The 19,135-nt window shown below is 61.7% G+C and overlaps 2 protein-coding genes across 5 annotated transcripts; one reads left to right on the top strand and one right to left on the bottom strand.

Moving 5' to 3' along the window:
- Positions 1 to 559: 559 nt before the first annotated feature.
- Positions 560 to 9,504, top strand: CREB3L3 (cAMP responsive element binding protein 3 like 3). Of its 4 annotated transcripts, none has more exons than XM_086699482.1 (10): positions 560 to 693; positions 1,209 to 1,337; positions 1,992 to 2,262; positions 3,147 to 3,259; positions 3,842 to 3,979; positions 4,767 to 4,873; positions 7,036 to 7,104; positions 8,280 to 8,364; positions 8,567 to 8,619; positions 8,830 to 9,504. In XM_086699482.1, the coding sequence occupies exons 1-10, from the start codon at positions 667 to 669 to the stop codon at positions 9,086 to 9,088; spliced, it is 1,251 nt and encodes a 416-aa protein (XP_086555608.1). In that variant the 5' UTR covers positions 560 to 666; the 3' UTR covers positions 9,089 to 9,504. The 4 variants fall into 4 exon arrangements, with proteins under 4 accessions (XP_086555608.1, XP_025771826.1, XP_086555607.1 ...); XM_025916041.2 differs by having other exon boundaries at positions 1,995 to 2,262; positions 8,523 to 8,619; positions 8,830 to 9,503; XM_086699481.1 differs by having other exon boundaries at positions 3,845 to 3,979; positions 8,523 to 8,619; positions 8,830 to 9,503.
- A 1,111-nt stretch (positions 9,505 to 10,615) lies between these two features.
- On the bottom strand, positions 10,616 to 18,822 carry SIRT6 (sirtuin 6). The gene is made up of 8 exons (XM_086699477.1): positions 18,678 to 18,822; positions 16,811 to 16,932; positions 16,255 to 16,443; positions 14,026 to 14,085; positions 12,085 to 12,180; positions 11,921 to 12,001; positions 11,293 to 11,416; positions 10,616 to 11,185 (listed from the first exon to the last, which is right to left on the bottom strand). The coding sequence occupies exons 1-8, from the start codon at positions 18,741 to 18,743 to the stop codon at positions 10,844 to 10,846; spliced, it is 1,080 nt and encodes a 359-aa protein (XP_086555603.1). The 5' UTR covers positions 18,744 to 18,822; the 3' UTR covers positions 10,616 to 10,843.
- Between the last annotated feature and the right edge of the window lie 313 nt (positions 18,823 to 19,135).

Raw genomic sequence — 19,135 nt, 5'->3', positions numbered from 1 at the left:
TGGGCGGCGGGAACAGTCAGTGCAAAGGCCCTGGGGTGGGAACCAGTTTGGCTCAATCCACATTCAGTGAGTAAATGACCCATAGAAGATTCTAGAAGGAACGGGGGGGGGGGGGGGCGCTGCTCAAGTTTGTCTGTGGAGAGCTTGGAGGGTGGGTAGGAGGTTGCCAGCCCCCGAGGGAAGGCAGCTTGTGGCAGGAGGGGGCGACTTCAGCAAAGGCCTGGGCCGTGCCTCTTGGCTTTGTTCTGTCCGGAGGGTGGACCGGACCCAGTCAGGGGCCCTGGGCTCTCCTGGAGCCCAGCGTCCCGGGACTCAGAGGAGAAACAGTCCCTGGAAGTAGGGGAGAGGTCATGGCAAAGCTGAGGCACCCCAGACTTTGGCCTTTGCCCACTGCAGGCCCGGAAAGCACAAAACATCAAGATAACGGTCTTCCCTCCCTTCCCCCAGCCTGCCCTGGTGCCACTGGCCCTGAACCCTGTCCGTCGTGCCTGTCCCCCAATCGGCACCCGGGGACGGGCCGGGACCTCCCCACGCTATTTCAGCATCTTTTGGGGGCGGTTACAGAGCCGCAGAGAGGAGCGCGGGGAGCCTGGGAGCCCGGTTGTGGGGTGAGCTCCGGATCTGGGCAGACTCAGGAGGCGGCTGGAGGCAGAGCTGGCCGGCCTCATGAATGGGGATTTAGCAGCTGGAAAGGTGAGCCGTGCCCGGGGGCCACGGGAGACGGAGGTCTCAGCCAGGAAACCCTCCCCAGACTCCCAGAGGCAGAAGGAGCCTCACGCCCCCATTGCACGGATGGGAAGACCGGGGCTCGGAGAGAGCGTGTCACAGCGGAAGTCCTGCCTCCACCCTGGGGCTGCCCTTGTCTTTCCTCCGGGAGGGGAGAGTAGGGATGGGCAGGGGGGAGAGGGAACTAGTTTCATCGGCCCCCCAGGGGTCGACCAGGCTGCTCCCCCCCCCCCCCCCCCGCCCCCATGCCTGCACCTTCTAGAACTTTTAAAGAAATCAGCTCCCATGCCCTGAGGAAGCCCGTGTCAGCTCATGGCCCGTCTGGAGAAGGAAACTCCAAGGGCAGCGGTGGGCTGAGCCCGGGGGCTGAGGGGGGGTGGGGGGCGGGGACTTGAGGCCCACGGACGTCGGGTGGTGTGCAGATGGGAGGTGGGAGGGGAGGGGGCTGTGTGACCCTCACGCCTGTCCCCTCCTTGCCCCAGATGGCTTCCTCCACCGGTCCCATGGGCCCCATTGGCAGCCTGGAGCTCCTGGACCTGCTGTTTGACCATCAGGACGGCATCCTGAGACACGTAGAGCTGGGCGAGGACTGGGGCCACCTCGAGGACCAGGTGAGGACACGCCAGGCCTCAGACGGGAGCCTCGCTCAGCTTCGTGCGGCGTTTAGGGCTCACGGCGCCCACTCTTAGCAAAGCACATCCTTGTGCTGAACCTCTCAGCCACCCTAAGGGGTGGCTGACATTAGCTTCTTACAGGTGGAGAAGCCAAGGCCCAGAGAGGGGCAGTAACTCGTCCAGGGTCACACAGCAGTTTGGGGGTGGGTTTGAACTCCAACCGGGGGCTTGTGCCTCGGGTGGTACCCGTGCTACGAGATCGTGTTGAGGCTCCAACAACCCCAGAGGAAGGAGCGTTAGCTCGTCTGTCTGGCAGAAAGGGTAAGTGAGGCCCAGAGAGGATCAGTGGCTTGCTCAGTCACACAGCAATCGGGAACAAAGCATAGAGGGTTTAAAAAAAAATTTTTTTTTAAATGTTTGTTTATTTTTGAGAGAGAGAGAGAGAGAGAGAGAGAGAGAGTGCTACGAGGGGAGGAGCAGAGAGAGAGGGAGACACAGAACCTGAGCCATCAGCACAGAGCCCGACGCGGGGCTCGAACTCACAGACCGCGAGATCGTGACCTGAGCCGAAGTCGGATGCTCAACCGACTGGGCCCCCCGGGTGCCCCCAGCATAGAGGTTGTAACGCCCACCCTTCTCTCTCTGCCCCAGCAGGTCCTGCCCGGCCCAGACTCAGATGATTTCCTCAACTCCATCCTGGCTTCTGGAGACTCAGTGCCCGGCTCCCCGATCTGGTCCCCTGCAGCCAGTGACAGTGGCATCTCTGAAGACCTGCCCTCCGACTCCCAGGACACCCCTCCACGCAGTGGGGCAGCCACCACCCCCGCGGGCTGCCCCTCCTACCACCCGGGAGCCCCCTGCCTCGCCGGGCCCCCCGGACCCGTGGCCCAAGTGCTGGACGCGTCTGTGGCCATAGACTTGGGTGGGTCCTCCCTCTTTGTTCACTGCCCTTGCCCGTGCCAGGCGCTGGGCGCCCACACTCGCCCTCTGAAATAGACGCTGTCATGGGCCCGTTTCCCGGACGGTGAAATGGAGTCCCCGTGAGGTGAGGCCGTGAGTCACAGCTGCTGAGCTGGGGCGCAGCCCCCGCAGCCTGGCTCCTGCTCCAGGCGCCACGCTTCCAACCTCATCTCTGTACGTCGATGCCAGGACCATAGTAGACGTTCAGTGACAGACAGGGCGTGAGGTCCGGGGACCCCAGGCCTCAGACGCTCCCCCCCACCCCCAGATCTGGGGAAAACTGGCCTGATGCGGAAGACACCCCTCCCCGCCGGCAGGGCCGTCCTCTGTCCCTTCAGCTCTTATTAGACTCGCTGGAGAGTTAACAAAACGGAAGCTCAGAGAGGTTTGTTTGGTCACTTCACCAAGGCCACACAGCTCTGCACAGTCGGGATAAGAACCGAGAGCTGAGCCACCCCGAAGTCTGTGCTCTGGGGAGCACCTTGCCTCCAGCGTGCCGGGTGCAAGGGGGAGGGAGCCGCAGGTGAATCAGACCTGGGCAAGGACCAGGGGGAGACAAGGCCAAGCCGGCTGGAGACCTAGCCTGTAACCCTGGCCGATAACAGCCGGTCCCTCCTGGCTTGGCATCGGGTCCCTCAACAACGTCCTGATGAGTCGGCTTCCCGTTTTCCATCGGCGGGAAGACCGAGGCACCGGTCGGGGATGCTCCCCTCAACCCGGGGCCTTGGGGCCCTAGCGCGTTGCGGTCAATCCTGGCGGCCTTGCTGGAGGAGGCAGGTAGAAGCGGGGAGCTCAGGGGCCCGCGCGTGACCCCTCCGCGTCTTTGTCTCCATCTGCCCTGCTCAGAAATGTGGAGCCAGGGCCTCCGTCGTGAGGAGCGGGCTGAGTTGGCCGACCTGCCTTCGAGCTGCAGCCTCACGGTGAAAGACCTCCTCCTGTCGGGCGGCGGCGGCGACCTGGTGAGCAGCCCGGACCCCACGCCCCGGAACTTCAGCCCTTGCGGGGCTGCCGGGGGTTCGTAGGGCCCCGATGCCTCCCATTTCGGAGACGGGAAGACTGAGTCACACACATGGGGTGGGGCGCTTGCCGCCACGGTCGTCGTCATAACGTTTTTTAAAATAGCTGAAACTTACCAAGTACCTACCACGGGCCAGACATTCTTTTAAATGCCTTAAATGCGTCATCGTTGCCCGTTGTTATTATTATCGGAGAGAGAGACAGAGGGCAGGGGAGAGGGGCAGAGGGAGAGAGAGAATCGCAAGCGGGCTCTGGGCTGCCAGCCCGGGATCCGGACGCGGGGCTCGAACCCGCCAACCGCGAGATCGTGACCTGCGCCGCGGCCGGATGCTGTTTCGCCCGCTGGGTTCCCGGATGCGGAAGTGCCGGCTCTGGGGGCCGGTGCTCGCTCTCTGCGGCCCCGGGGCCAGCGGGGGCCCCACGGCAGACGCGCCCATAGGGTCCCAGGTCCGGTGTCTCGTTCGCTTCCGGGAGGCGGTTTCCCTGCCCCCACAGCCGTGTCCCCCTCCCCCCCTCCCCCACAGCAGCAGCATCACCCGGGGGCCCCTCACCTGCCCCGGCCTGCGACCCAGCACTGCCAGGAGCTGGTGCTGACGGAGGACGAGAAGAAGCTTCTGGCCAAAGAAGGCCTCACCCTGCCCACCCAGCTGCCCCTCACCAAGGTGAGCCCTGGCCCCGGGCCTCGCCCCCTTTTCTGCGGCCACCCGCCCTCGAGTGTTAGGACGCGTCCGTCCCTGCAGCCCAGAAATTCGTCCTTGAGCCCAGCTCAGCGGGCAGAGCCCCACACCCGGGGGGCCAAGGGCGGCCTTTCGGGCGGCAGCGGTTTGGGCCCCGGGGGGCCTCCTTGTGCCTTTCGCGCTGCCTCGTAGCCCCTTGCAGGCCGGAGCTCCCCAAAGGGGTGACCTGCGCCCCCTCCCCCAACCCACGACCTGCACGCGGACTTCGACTGGGCCGCGCTGCATTTTTGTGAAGGCTTGAATCGGTCGCTAAAATGTCTCTGGCCAGGAGTGTTCACACACGATTTCCATGGCCGTGGCCCCCCCTACGCCCACCCTTCCGCCCGCAGCCCCCGCCCAGCCCGTTTCGCTCAATGTCAAGACCTGGGTTCGCCAGCGCCACCGGAACATCCGCGGGCCCCCAGAAAGGCGCCGTGCCCAGGCATGGCCAGAAGGTGGCGCACTCGCACCAGCGCTCAGAGTGTGGCCGCCGGTTCCTACCTGGGACTGGGATCCGGGAAAATTCTCAGGACCCGGGACCCCCCCCCCCCACCCCCGCCCACCCCGGAGACTTTGCACGAGTTCAGGGGGACGAAAGCGGTCTTCGAGTCATGGGGAGTCTGCCCCCAGCTCCCTGGGTCTGGGAGGGCTCCCCCCGGAGGAGCAGGGGTGAGGTCATGGGGGCCAGACAACAGGGTGGACCCTCCCCCCACCCCACCATGTCACTGTGCAGTATGAAGAGCGAGCGCTGAAAAAAATCCGCCGGAAAATCCGGAACAAGCAGTCGGCCCAAGAGAGCCGGAAAAAGAAGAAGGAATATATTGATGGCCTGGAAACTCGGTAAGGCTGGGGCCCCTGGGGTGCCCTTCTGGGGTACGGGAAGGGGACCGAGACCCAGGGAGAGCCGTGCAATGGGGCTAAGGTCACAGTGTGGGGGGGGGGGGGGGGCGCTGAGAAAATGAGAGGTTTCCTTTCTCTCTCGGGGAGAGGTCATTTGTCATGTGAATTACAAGCGTGGGAAGATGCCCGGAGATGGCAGAGGTCAGGCTCGGGGTCCCTTTATCCCCTGGAACGTGAGGCACCAAGAAAGGAGGATGTATTACCCATCTTGCCGTGGGGCTCTGCCTGGAGCTGGGGTGCTTACCCCCCCTGCGTGAGCCCCACTGGTCCTCAGAGCTGTGGTCGTTTCCTTGATGTGTGTGGCAAGGACAGAGGAGAGATCGTTCTCGGCAGAACATCCGCCTCCGAAAAACCGCGCACCCGGCTTTCACCAACTGCCGCTCTCTTAACTCTTTTAAGGGGACGGGCTCCTTTGTCTTCTTTTTTTTTTTTTTTAATTTTTTTTTCAACGTTTTTTTAATTTATTTTTGGGACAGAGAGAGACAGAGCATGAACGGGGGAGGGGCAGAGAGAGAGGGAGACACAGAATCGGAAACAGGCTCCAGGCTCCGAGCCATCAGCCCAGAGCCTGACGCGGGGCTCGAACTCATGGACTGCGAGATCGTGACCTGGCTGAAGTCGGACGCTTAACCGACTGCGCCACCCAGGCGCCCCGTCCTTTGTCTTCTTTAACAGAAGCGCAACGTGCGAGCAAACCCACTCTCTAAGCCGGGAGTGGCCTGACGGAAGGAAGGTTACAGGTCTACCTGGGTCTTCTCTTTCTTCCCAAGTCAGTTTTGGGATGCCGTACTGGCCCGGGAAGCTGCTCACTGCAAATGTGTCGACATCCAATGGTTCCCAGTTCTCTCGTTTTAGTTTGCTAGGCTCTGTGCTGTCGTCAGGGGAGGGACAGGGGGACACAGGGAGACCCAGAATCCGAAGCAGGCTCCAGGCTCCGAGCTGTCCGCACAGAGCCCGACGCCCCGGGTCTCGAACCCACAAACCGTGAGATCTTGATCTGAGCCGAAGGGGGGGCATTCAACCGACGGAGCCACCCAGGCACCCCTGCCTTCTTGGTTAATCTTGCCAGGGACTTATTTATTGAATTATTCTTTTCAAAGCGTGGCTTTCTGGCTTTTACCTCCTACCCACCTGTACTTTTCTAGTTCTTCCACTTCTGCTCCTAGATTTGGTATGCCCCCCCCCACCTTGATGTTTGATTTTGGAGGGGGGGTTGCTATGTTGCTCTCTTGCGAACTTTCAACACGTGTGCGTCCAGCTTGTTGAGCTGCGTAAAGGTTGGTGAAGGTCTGTCCCTCTCCGCACTGTGTTAGCCGCACCTCTCGAATCGTGATTTACGCAATTGGCATTACCATCTGGCCCTTGAATCTTCTCTAATTTATGTCCTGGATTCTTATTTTTATCCCATGAGTCATCCAGAAGGAGGGCCTTTCCGTGGGGGGGCGGGGTGTACTCTCTTGGCTGGGACATATCGTCATGCGGGAATTTGAGTATTTCAGTCCCACATCTGGGTAGTCTGGGGCCAGACCACGCCCACATATGGATACAGGTGGGAAACATGGGTCCCCCAGCCTGGATCCGGGAGCCCCCGGATGGACTTGTCACCATTGTCTTAGTCCTCAGATGCAATCTGCGAAGCCCCTGATCAGCTTTATGTCGTGTTGTTTTCCCAAATGCTCTGTGAACTAGGTAATCGTAGCCCCTTTTTACAGGTGAGGGGACTGAGGTCAGAGAGCAGAGCGGCTTGAGGTCACAAGGGAGGGTGAGGACTGTAACCCAGTTCCCCGTGGACTCCCCATCACCCTCCCACTCAGTCTTCTGGAAGCATCGCTGCCCGAGTTTGGCATTCCACGGCCCGTCCTCGGGGCACAGACCGGAGCGATGCCCCCACATCAGTGCAGACGTGGGGCCTGGGAGCCAGGCAGAGCTGGGTTCAGATCTGGGCCCTGTCCACAGACTTGCTGGGTGGCTTGGGATGAGTGACTTCCCCTCTCTGGCCTTGGGTCCCCTGCCTGTAAAATGGGGCCCCCCCCAGGGAGATGTCAGCCGAACTAGTTGGTGACGCACGGGTTCTGGAGGTCACTGTGGCATTGTCCCTGCAGGATGTCAGCCTGCACTGCCCAGAACCAGGAGCTTCAGAGGAAGGTCTTGCATCTGGAGAAGCAGAACCTGTGAGTCTCGGTCCAGCTATGGGAGAGGACAGGGGAGCCGGCCCCCAGAGTCCTTTGCAGGAGGGGTGGACAACGTGGGGGACAGCCTCTGTGATGGCAAAGCAGAGCAGGGGGTAGGGGCAAGGGTGCGGGCTGCATGGAGGAGGGCACTTGGAGTCGGGGAAAGGCGTTTGCGGTGGAGGAAACGGCAGACGAATGGCCAGAGGCCGGAAGCACGCTGTGCTGGAGAACCGAGTGCGGCTCTAAGAGGCGCGGCCGTCTATTCAATATTTGTTTAGCATCTCGTCTGTGCCAGGCGTAGTTCTGGGCCCTGGAACCACAGCACTGCACAGACAGCCTCCCTACTTAAAGAACTCATGGTCTGGTGGGAGACAGACTCAAGACAAAGGGAAATACGTAAAAGCTAATTCACATAGCGAGAGACACTGAGGAGAAGAGTGAAGCAAGGTTAAGGCCCCGGAGAGCGAGTGGGGGTGGGGGGGTGGCGCTACTCTGGGCAGGGAGGTCAGATGTGATGGCTTTTGAGATGAGACCTGATGGAGGAGAAAGAACCAGCTACAAAAAGATCTGGGGGACTAATGTCCTTGGTGCAGAGGGAACCAGCCTGTGCAAAGGTCCTGGGGCAGAATTGGGTCTGACGTGTTGGAGGAACAGCCAGGAGGCCCGGGTGGCTGCAGCAGAGTAAGCGAGGGGGAGAGAGAAGGAGGAGGAGGAGAGGGCAGGTAGGGAGTGGGGCAGGTCATGCGGGGGGCTTTGGGGGCCACGAGGAGGACTTGGGCTTTGACCCCAGGGGCGTGGGAGCCCTGGGAGGGTCGAGAGAAGCCTGCTCACGTCTGAAAAGTGCCGTCTGGCTGCTGCTTGGAGCGTGAACCCTAGGGGAGCAAGAGAGGCCTTGGGGGTCCAGAGTAGAGGCTGGGGTTGGCATTTTGGTGAGAGATAATGGCAGCCCGTGTCACGGGGGTGGGGTGGCAGAGAAGTGGGTGGGTTCAAGTGGGTGGGATGTTCAGGGAGATTTGTTGAAGCGACGAGGGAGAGTCTGGGACTTTAAAGACCAGCGGGGCCATGAGGGATGGATGGGATTCAGACGTCAGCCGGGCTGGGGGGACCCCAGAAACGGATGGGGGCCAGATCACGGCCCCGGGGGGCTCAGCCAAGGCCTGCCCATTCCTGCCAAGGTCCCTCTTGGAGCAGCTGAAGAAGCTCCAGGCCATTGTGGTCCAGTCCACCAGCAAGTCGGCCCAGACAGGCACCTGCATAGCGGTAAGTCCTGGTCCCCAGGATGACGGGCGTCCTCGGCCTTGGCAAAGGGGTCTGGGTGGCGAGATGAGCACAGCGTGAGCCCCCGCTGTCTTCTGGGCCTCGGTGTCTCTGCTCACAGGGTGGGGGAGGGATGGGGTGACCTCCCCCATCTCCGCCAGGTCCTGCTGCTCTCCTTTGCCCTCATCGTCCTGCCCTCCATTAGCCCTTTCGTCGCCAACAAAGCCGAGGGCGCCGGAGACTACGCGCCTGTTCGAGGTAGGTGGGCCGGGGATGCTGTGCCCTCAGAACCCCTCTGGGCTGCACCATGGACACAATCCCCTGGGTTCCCTAAGCCCCTGTACTGGGCCTCTGGGGCTTGGCAGGGGGAGGGGGGCTCCTTGCTGCTACTCCTGAGACTGGGGTCAGAGAACGGAGGGACTCCAGTCCCCCAGCCCGTCCCTCGTGACCCTCCCAACCCTTGCTCAGTTTTCTCCAGAACTTTGCACAACGACGCTGCGTCCCGTGTGGCCCCCGATGCCACACCAGGCTCCGAGGTCCCAGGACCACAGCCCAAAGCTGGCGCGTCCCAGGAAGGGTCTCCAGGCAGCCCCAGGGCAGACTGGGAATCTCAGGGCAAGTCGGCTCTGGACAACTTGACGGAGGAGTTGGACAACTCGACCCTGATCGCAGACAACTCGACAGAGAAGCTGAACCAGGCCACCCTGCTGGACTGGACTGCCCCTGAGCCAGCGCTCAGCCCTGGGCGCGGGGGATTGGAGGCAGCAGGGGAGGAGCTGTGAGCACCCTCCGGACGTGCCCCCGGGCCTCTCTGCTTAGGGGCCCTTCTGTGGACAGCAACGGGCGTGGGGGTGAGAGGTGAGACCCTGGCGGAAGTGCCAGGATGGAGATGTCACAAAGTCACAGCCACACACCCGCGGACCCGGGCACACACAGGACACGCTCAGACACAGGACAAGCGCAGGGCCACGGAGCCCGAGAAATACACATCCAGGCAAAGAAAGGAACGGGCACATACAGAGTGATCCACGGACTCAGACAGACACACGCACACACCACGCCTCGACAGCTCCCCTGCCCCGGGACTCCTTCCTGTCCCCTGCACACTTGGCTGAGCCCACAGCCGCGCCTCTTTTCTAAGATTGCAGTGACCCTTAATAAAGTATTTTGACAGAACACGTTGGCACAAAGCGTTGTCTAGGGCTCCTCGGCTCTTGGAAGGAGCGTCTGGGCCAGCCTCGGAAGGGGGAGTGTGGTGCGGCCCCCCCCCCCCCCCCCCCACCCCCGCGACCCTCAGGGTGGAAAGGCTGCCGGCCAGGCGCCGGGAGTGTCTTCAGCACCTTGGAGAGCGGCCTCGAGCGGTGAGCGCGGCGCGCCTGGAACCCGAGGTCTCTGGGGGCCTCAGGAGGCCCTTCATCGCGTCCTCGGACGATCTAGGGCAGCTGCCTTCCTGGGAGGGGGGGCCGCGCTGCCCACCTCGCTCGATCTACGGATGAGGAGACCGAGGCATCGGAAGTGAAGGGATCTCACCGGAACCCGGCTGGGCCGGCGCTCTCCTAATGCGCCCCGCCCCGCCCGCTTTGCGCCGGTTCGGGGAGGTGGGGGGCGGGCTGCGAACGAGGCCCAAGGCCACTGGCAGCTCGCATCAAGGGGCTCACAGCCTAGCAGTGGGGGGAAAATATCTAGAAACCACGCACAGGAGTATATAATCACAGAGGGCGCCAGGAGCTCCCGCTGCGGTATTGCTCTCCTCCTCCGCGCCCCCCCCCCCAGGCCTGGATTGCAGGGAGGCCCAGGCAGACTCCACAGGGGGCAAGGGGACGGTGCATTCTGCACCCCCTGCCCTGCTCTCCCCGGGACTAGGACCCGGCACAAAGTCGTGAATGTTAAACACAGACTCAGATGCAAGAATTTCTGCTTTTATTGCATTGAAGACTTTTCTGGAAGTCTGGAGGAACCAGGTGGACACGCCTCTTTCTCCCTCTAGCCCCAAAGGCAGTGCAAGCCTCTATTGTCTGTGCCCCCAAGAAGTCTGGCTCCGAAAAGGTGGCTCTGCCCCCCCTTACCTCCCGGAGGGATCATGAAGGCGATCTGGGGGAGGCAGGGGATGGGGAGTGTGAGGGCCCCGGGGCTGAGGGAGTTAACTCTTGCTTAGGCTGGGAACTAGGGAGGGCCTGGCCACACCTCCCCAGAGCATCCTGAGTCAGGGGCTGGGGCACAGGGAGGAGCAGGTGCCTGGGGGTCAGCTCCAAGGTCAGCGTCCGGGGTGAAAATGCTCCTCCCCAGGCCCACACCACAGGCCCCTCAAGATAAAGAGACAGGCAGTGGGGGGTGGGCCTGCCCTGGGGCCTGGAGCCCAGCTCTCAGCACCCTGAGGTTGCCCCCCACCCGCAAGGGCAGGTGAAAGTAACAAAGTGAGAACAGTAAGAAAAGATGACTCCGTGGTCTCTACAAAAAGCCCCACCCTCCCCGGGCCCCCTGGTCAGCTGGGAACCGCTTCGGCCTTCACCCTCTTGGGGGGCCTGTGGGGTGCAGGACTGTCCAGCGGCTCCCTCTTGGGGCTGGTAGGCCCAGAGCCGTTGTGCTGGGTACAGGGCTCGGCGGAGGGGTCCGGCTTGGGGCTGGCGGGTGCTGGGCCATTGAGCTGGGTGGGGGCCTCCTCCTTGGGCTCCAGCTTGGGGGCAGGCGGGCGAGGCAGGGGGGGCAGCGCCCTCTCCAGCACTCGAGGGCCGTCCCAGGTGGGGATCTCCAGGCCCAGGTGCTCCATGAGCCTGGTCATGACCTCATCCACGTAGCCATGGATACGCAGGTCGGCATGGCGGTCCTGTGGGGGGGGGGGGAGCAGGGTGCAAAGACAGGCCGGGCTTAGGCAGGGGTCTGGAGGGGAGGAGGCTGCAGCAGGGGGTACATCAGGGTGGGCTCAGCACGTACGTGCTTGGTGGGCTGAAGGTTGACAATGACCAGTCGACCTCCTCGGCGCTTGGTGGCGAGTGGGAGGTTCCCGCTGGGCCGGATTTGCAGGGAGGTGCCCAGAGTGATGGACAGGTCTGCGTTCCTGGGACAAGAAGGGTGAGACTGAGCCCCTCCACCCCCCCCCCCCACAAAGGTCTCGGCAGCCCTACTCCTGCCCCACAAGGCGCGAGAGGCCGCCAGCCCCTCCTGGCTCGAGCCCCAGTGCTCCACCAGCCGCCTGGTGCTCCGGAACACGCCCAGACCAGCCTGGGCAGCTCGCTCCACACCCTTCTCTGCTCTCAAGGGCGCCCACAACCTGTGCCAGCTTCCCGTCCGCCCGGAGCAGCCTCCCCACCCGGCCAGAAGCAGGGCTGCTGATGCGGGCGTGACCTCCGATGCTTGGGACTCATGGGCCAGAGGCATCCCCTTGCTGAAGCCTGTTTCCCTGCCCGTCGCATGAGACTGGCGTACAGGGTGTGAGAAGGCTCTGTCACCAATGGGGCCAGCGAGGCCCAGCGAGGGTGTGGCCACCCCTTTCGGGGAAGCCTTTCCTGATGGCTCCCTCCCGTGCTGGAACCTCGTGGTCTGGGCTCACGTGGGGTCAGACCTGCTGGCCTCGTCGGCGAGGGTGAGGTCCCGGTCAGGCAGGGCATCTTCCCAGTCCAGGACGGTGTCCTTCAGCTCGCCCCTGCAGGGGTGGGGGGGGGGGTGGGGGTCAGACGGAGACGCGCACCCTCCCCTGGAGCCCGGGCGCAGCAAAGGGTCACTCACCTGCAAGCACGCAGCCCCCTGGCCTTGGCCACGGTGCAGAGCCGGCCCGTGGCCTTGAGGCCCATACTGCCCACGACGGTGTCCCGGACATACTGCCTGTGTCGGGGGAGGAAGGGGGACCCGCAGGGGTCGGGTCAGCCCACCACCTGCTCCCGGGGCACCCGCTCAGGGGTCCCACTGGCGTGTCTCTTGTTCCTTTGGGGGGAGCTGTTGTCCCAGGGGAGTGGGGGGGGGGGGCCGTACGGCTGACTCTAAGCGCCAGAAGGCATCCCGCAAACCCAGAGCAGGGGACGGGGGCCTTCCACAAAACAGCTGGCCGGGCCGCACCCCAAAGCCAACAGCGTGGAAGCAGAAGGGGCAGGGAGCGTCCCAGACAGAGGAGCCTGAAGAGACGCGATGACGACATGCAAAGCGTGAGTGACCCTGGGCGGGATCCCGGATGAGGAAACAAAAAAACCAGAAGCCACTGGGAACACGGGCCAGGCCCTGAGTGATCGCACTACCCTGACTTCCTTTACAGCTCGCTGCGGCCGCGCCAACGGGAGAGCGCAGCTCCTGGGAGGGAGGGAGGGTCTCGGGGGGTCTGGGGTCGTGGGCGGGGCGGTCTGCCACTTACCCCTCAACAGCACAGCAAGTAACCAACAAAGTGTGGCAAAACGTTAACAGTTGTCGGATCTAGTCGGGATCGGCGAACTATGGCCCTGTGGGTGGAATCTGGCCCTCAGCCTCCTGCTTCCACGAATAAAGCTTTATCGGCACACGGCCACGCCCATTCCTTCGTGTGTGGTCCCTGGCGGCTCTCGTGCCCCATCAGCAGAGCCCACAGTCGTGAGAGACACTGTCTGGGCCACAAAGCTGAACACATTTAACCATCTGGCCCTTTACAGGAAAAGCTCGCTGAGCCCTGGTCTAGGCGAGGTAGGGGTTCATCGTACTATTCTTGTGAGTCACTTATGGATTTGAAAGTTTTCAAAATGCAGTGGGGGACAAGGGCTTTCTTTGCAGTGGGGGGACCCCCACCTGTGCGGCCGCTCAGCCAGCGGGAGGAGACGTGCCCAGATGGCCCTGGCTCCAGGAAGGGCTCTGGCTCAGCCTTCCCAGAGCGGGTGGTCCTACCTCTGTCACACTCTGGTATGGGTTGAATTGTGTCCCCGCAAAAAGATATGTTGGGAGTCCTCACCCCCCAATACTTTAGAGTGTAGCCTTATTTGGAAACAGGATCATTGCAGATGTAGAGTCAGGATGAGGCCACACTGGGGTAGAGTGGTCTCAATCTAACAGGACTGATGCCCCTGTGACAGACCCAGATACACAGCGAGGAGGCCATGTGACAACGGAGGAAGGCGGGTGGTTAGCCAAGGACTGTGAGAAACATCCAGAAAACACGAGGAGGCAGGAAGGAGCCTCCCCCACAGCCTCCCTTCTGGACTTCTAGCCTCCAGGCTGGGAGATGTGGGGCACCTGGGTGGCTCAGTCGGTTGAGCACCAGAGATCGGCTCAGGTCACGATCTCATGGTTCGTGGGTTCGAGCTCCGTGTCGGGCTCTGTGCTGACAGCTCGGAGCCTGGATGGAGCCTGCTTCGGATTCTGTGTCTCCCTCTCTCTCTGCCCCTCCCCTGCTCACACTCTATCTCTCTCAAAAATAAAACATTAAAAAAAAAAATTATCAGGCTGGGAACCGACAGATTTCTGTTTTACGCCTTTCAGCCTCTGGCTGTCTGTTACGGGTGCAGGGGACGAACGTCCCTCTCCAGGAGGAACTTGTACCCCCCAGCCTCACAGGCTGGAGGCTCAGGCCCCAGCCCTGCCCCTCCCTGGGTCCCTGGCAACGTCAGAAGCGACTCACAAGGCCCTTCCTTGTGATGGGAAGCGAAGCAGTAAGCGGCCGGGCTGTCCACGCCTCGCCCCCCCACCCCGCCCCCGCCCTCCGGTGGCACTCACGTCTTACACTTGGCGCACTCCTCCACGAACATGTTTCCGTGAAGCTCCGCCAGCTTGTCCCTACGGAAGGAGAGAGACACTTGGCCATGGCATGGGATTCTGGTTCCTGAGGCTTCGGGCAGAGCACTGAGCCCTCCTCCTCCAGGAAGCCTTCCCTAAGCTTCAACCTTAGGATCAGCAGATTCCCTCCTTCCAGTGCCTCTGGACTGCTGCTGACCCCACCATCCACAGCCTTACAGATGGCCCAACCTCTCTGAGCCGGGGGGACTGTTGGCCCTCATGGCTGACCCTACCTCTGCACATGGGCAGACCATTCCCTTCACAAAAGCCGTGCACAATTGTGTTGGAACCACCAAGTGTCACCGGGGCTGCAGGACAGGAATTTTAATCCCCAGTTTGCAAATCAAAAGCCTGAGGAGAGGAATGTGGGGTCAACTCCTGGTTCCCTTGGCTTCCCATCTGTGTGACCTTGGGCAGGTCGCTTAGCCTCTCTGGGCCTCAGTCCCCATCTGTGAAATGGGACCACAGCGTCCAGCTTCTGGGTTATTTGGAAGAACAATGATCAGACCTGGAAGGCTCTTCCCCTGGCTCCCTCTGTCACTTCTGAAATGTCACAGCCTCCCTGACCTACCTGGTCGAGGCTTCAACTCCCGCCCAACTTTCCCCTTTGGTTCCATGGCAAGGATCACCGCCTGACACAGAATTTACTTGGCTGATTTGTCTCGTCTTCTGCCTGTTTCCTCCCTCCTAGATGATTCCCGGGAGGGTAGAGCTTCTGTCTGTCCTGTGTACTCTGTGTCCTATGTCTGGAATAGCATGTGGCACACGGTCGGCGCTGGGCAAAATAGTTGTTGGCTGTGACCTATTTTGCTCCTGTCTGCACACAGTGGGTGCTGGGGGATTAGTGCTTCCTCCTCCTCCAACACACACACACACACACACACACACACACACACACACACACACAGACCGGTGACGCAGTGAAGGCGTGGGCGGTGGGTGCCAGGGATGGCTGGGCACACGCGGGTGTGCAATCCACGGTGCAGGAGGTCGGAGACACTGCGGTCCCCAAGTGGACTCCTGCCGGCCCACCCCAAGGCGCTGCCCTCCGCCTCTGGGAAGGAGCGTGCCAGCGGGTGGCCGTGCCCCACTCCTGATCTGCCGACGCGCCCCCAGCCTACTGTGCTGTCCGGCTGTTTGGGGACACAGATGTCGCCGGCTTTCCCCACATGCCCGTAAAAGCCCTATCCTCCCGTGCCGCTGAACGTACTCACTACACAGTGAGAAAACGTTTGCTTCTGTTTCTAGAAATGTCTACACAGGTCCCGAGGGGCAGGCCTGTAGCCACGTGCCTAGTAAATCAGTCTGACCCGAAGGATAAGACGCCAGTGGTTCCGGCCCAGACCGGAGCCCGACGGTAACCCTGAGCCAGAGGGGGCTGGAGGCTTAGTTAGTTACATGTCGAAAGGGTGAAGTCCCCAAACGTGGCAACATCTCTAGGTTGTGAGAACTGCCAGACTTCCAGAGAAATTTTATCTCTGGGGGCGGGGGGGAGGGGCGCCTGGGTGGCTCAGTCAATTAAGCGTCTGACTTGATTTCAGCTCAGGTCGTGATCTCACGGTTTGTGAGTTCGAGCCCCTCGCCGGGCTCTGCACTGAGTGTGAAGCCTGCTTGGGATTCTCTCTCTCCTCCTCGCTCTCCTCCCCTCCCCCACTCACTCACTCTCTCTCAACATAAATGAATACACTTAAAAACAAAAAACAAAACCTAAAAAAAAGTCAGTCCTTTGCCCTACTAGGGTTCACGTTCACTATGGAGGCAGTAACGAGGGATATGAAAACCCAACTACGAACATTCTAAATTCTCAGCACCCTCCTCCCCACGCCCAATTTCCCCCGGCCTCGCCCCGAGGGGGATGTCATAGCGGCCCGTGGCCAGGCTGTGGGGCTGGCAGCTGAGGACCCGAGGGCAGTCTGGGCCACAGTCCGGGCCGCCGGAGGCCCCGAGCGGTCAGGGCTGGAATCACCCCCCGGGACCGGGAAAGGGCACCCCAATTCTCGATCTGTGCCCGGGCAGCTCTGATGACACAGGACAGCTCTGGTTTCTGGGCTCCCACCCAGTGCCCAGCGCTGCTCCTGGCTGCCCCCCTGCATCGGCCCATCAAAACCCCCCCTTTTACAGATGAGGAAACCGAGGCCCGGAGAGCGCGGGGCCGGACCCGGGCGTCACCTGGGGAAGCCGGAGCGCACGTGCAGCCCGTCCACGTTCTGGCTGACCAGGAAGCACAGGAGGCCCACGCGCTCCAGCTGCACCAGTGCCATGTGGGTCTTCGTGGGCCGCGCGCTCTCGAAGGTGGTGTCGAATTTGGGGGCCAGGCCCCGCTCCTCCATCGTCCAGACGCCGTGGGGGCCCCTGAAGGTGGCAGGCGGGGAGAGACACAGAGAGTTCAGGGATCAGGGAGACAGAATAAGAGAGAAAAGAGAGAAAAATATTTGCATTAGGAGCTGATTACCCCTAATACCAATCCTCCCATCTTCTAAGGTAAGAGGATCCCAATAGGCAGGCAGGTCCAGCGAGCCCAGGCAAAAGACTACATTCCCCAGGATCCCTTGCAGCTAGGTGGAGTCAGGTGACCACGTTCTGGCCAATGGGGTGTGAGTGGAATGTGGCGCCACTTAAAGGGACACATCTGTAAGGGCAGGGTCTTTCCCGGGGCCCGACATCCCCCAGCGGGGATGGCAGCAGGTGTTGCCTCAACCTCCCCTCTGTGCCCACAGACCTGAAGTCGGGGATGCCCGAGGCGGTGCTGATGCCGGCCCCCGTGTGGAACACCACATTGGAGGACTGCCAGACCAGCTGCGCCAGCTCCCGCACCTTCCGCTCCAACTCCTCCGGGGGGTCGAAGATCTGTCCGGGGACAGAGCAGAAGGGAGGGGTCAAAACATGTCCCATTGTGGCAAGGCTGCTGGCCACAGATGGGAATGCCCCTGCCTTGCCCAGGGCAGAGAAGTGATTGGAGAAGGTGGCTTGTTCTCATGTCCCTCCTCTGCCCACAGGCTTCCAGGGCTCCTGCATCCCTCAGGGTAGAAACCTAAGTCCTCCCAGTGGCCCGAGGCCTTACACGACCTGCCCAACTCCTCTCCCTCTCTGCTGCAGCCACTCGGGGCCTCCTCACTTTTCCTCCCAACACGCCAGGCCTGGTGCTGCCTCAGGACCTTTGCACAGGCTGTGCCCTCTGCCTGGAATTCTCCCACATGGCTCTTCCCTCATCCCCTTTAGGTCTTGGCTGAGAAGTCCTCTCACTTGCACACCCACGTTCATGGCAGCATCATTTACAACCGCGACAACATGGAATCAACCCCAGTGTCCACCGACGGATGAAGGATAAACACAGTGTGGTCCATCCACACACTGGAATATGATCCAGCCTCCAAAAGGAAGGACCTCCTGACACCTGTCACCTCGTGCATGGATCTGGAGGACACCGTGCACAGTGACAGAAGCCAGACACGGAAGGACGCTGCGCGACCCCACTCACAGGGGGTCCCTAGAGGAGTCCCGTCCACAGAGACAGAGAGCAGATGATGGGAGCCAGGGCTGGGGCAGGGGGCGGGGAGTCAGTGCTTCATGGGGACAGAGTCTCAGTTTTGGGAGATGGAAAGTTCTGGAGATGGATGGTGTGTACTGAGCTGTGTACTTAAAAAAATGGCTAAGACGGTACCTCTCACGTTGTGTGTTTCGCCACAATAATAAAAAAAAAAAATGGAGAAAACAGAAGTCATCTGAGTGGTGCCTCCTGGGCCCTGGTTTCAACGCAGCCCCGGCTCTCCTCGCCTCACTGGTCTCCCTGAAGCTTCCTATCATCTGACTTCTTGCATTGACTTGCCCTTTGTCTGTCTCCCCTCTAGAATGAGGAGTTTTTGTCTGTCTCGGTCCCTACTGGGGCCCCAGGGCCTAGGAAGTGCCTGGTGCACAGTAGGCGCCCCATAAATGTTTGTGGAATCCAGCTAATGGACTGGCAGGAAGAGGAGAGGGACTTCCGGAGGGATTCTGAGGGCTATTAAATACCTCACAGACCAGCCTTTGGGGGATGGGGGCAATCTTCCCCCCACCAGCTTCCAGAAGGGGAGAGGGGACCCAGAGGGAAGGACTCGCCCCAAGTCCTGCAGTGGGCGAAGGGGTCTTTTCTGACACGTACCTACGATCATCCCGCCTAGAACTCTTGTCCACCACCCCCAGGATAAAGTGTCAGCTCCCCAGCCCGGCACGTGAGGCCCCTCCGGCCCTGGCTCTGGAAACCTCTGTGGCCTAGTCTGGTCCCCAAGCGTGTTTATTTCCATCTCGCCTTCGCCCCTGCGGTGCCTTCCGCCAGCAACTCCGTCCCTGGCTTCCCCCATCAGAGAACTTGAGGACTTTCCACCGACGCGGGTCCCTCCCTCTATCCCGCCGGGCCGACCCGGGGATGGGGGTGGAGGGGTGTTCCAGTCCCCGGGAGAGCAGGGGGCGTCACTTCCCGCCCCCTCCCCACTGGGAAGTCCCTCCCATTGTCTAGCCTCAGTGCCTCCCGATATTCCCACAATGCCCCGCTGCTGCCCGGCCCCGCCCAGCCCGTGGCGCTGGGGGCGGCCTTCGGGACGCCGGGCCGCGCTCACCTCGGGGAGGCCACACTTGCCCTTGTCCGCGTACGGCGACAGTCCCGCCGCGTAATTCACCGACATCCTCGCCGCCCCAACGGGAACAATAAAGTTTCTCTTGTTGAGGCCGCTTCCGCCGGAAACGGGGCAGGGCGGGGAGGAAGGAGGAGCCGCGTTCCGCCCTGCGCGGCCAGCCGCTCCCTCCAAGGCGCATGCGCCTCGCGTTGACGCCGCAGGCGCCATCTCAACTGCTGGCAAAGAGGAGCCCGCTTCCTTAGGTAGCGGGAAACGGGGCCAGCCGTCCACGTGAGAGTTCTGCAGTCACCTCTAAAGTGAGGGGCACGAGCGGCCGGTGCTCCCCTTTCTTCTTTTTGCAAATGCGTAAATTGAGGTCCCCACGCCTCTCGGGACGACAGGGAGCTCGTGCTTCTAGTCAAGGCTCTGTCTGCTGCACATTTCAGAAGTTTACAAAGTCA

Source organism: Puma concolor, chromosome A2 (genome assembly GCF_028749965.1).
Source record: "Puma concolor isolate L17-30 chromosome A2, mPumCon1.1.hap2, whole genome shotgun sequence".
NCBI lineage: Eukaryota > Metazoa > Chordata > Mammalia > Carnivora > Felidae > Puma > Puma concolor.
The sequence above is the reverse complement of the archived record's forward strand: the minus strand, read 5'-3'. Positions and strand labels throughout refer to the sequence as shown.

What these genes read in the sequence shown, in the direction of transcription:
- CREB3L3 (XM_025916040.2), top strand. Translation starts at nt 667, where the DNA reads ATGAATGGGGATTTAGCAGCTGGAAAG. An exon ending in CATCTGGAGAAGCAGAACCT is followed by an intron (nt 7,105 to 8,279) that starts GTGAGTCTCGGT and finishes ATTCCTGCCAAG; the next exon opens with GTCCCTCTTGGAGCAGCTGA. An exon ending in AGACTACGCGCCTGTTCGAG is followed by an intron (nt 8,620 to 8,829) that starts GTAGGTGGGCCG and finishes ACCCTTGCTCAG; the next exon opens with TTTTCTCCAGAACTTTGCAC.
- SIRT6 (XM_086699477.1), bottom strand. Translation starts at nt 18,743, where the DNA reads ATGTCGGTGAATTACGCGGCGGGACTGTCGCCGTACGCGGACAAGGGC. An exon ending in GCAAGTGTGGCCTCCCCGAG is followed by an intron (nt 16,933 to 18,677) that starts GTGAGCGCGGCC and finishes GTCCCCGGACAG; the next exon opens with ATCTTCGACCCCCCGGAGGA. An exon ending in ACCTTCAGCCCACCAAGCAC is followed by an intron (nt 11,186 to 11,292) that starts GTACGTGCTGAG and finishes CCCCCCCCACAG; the next exon opens with GACCGCCATGCCGACCTGCG.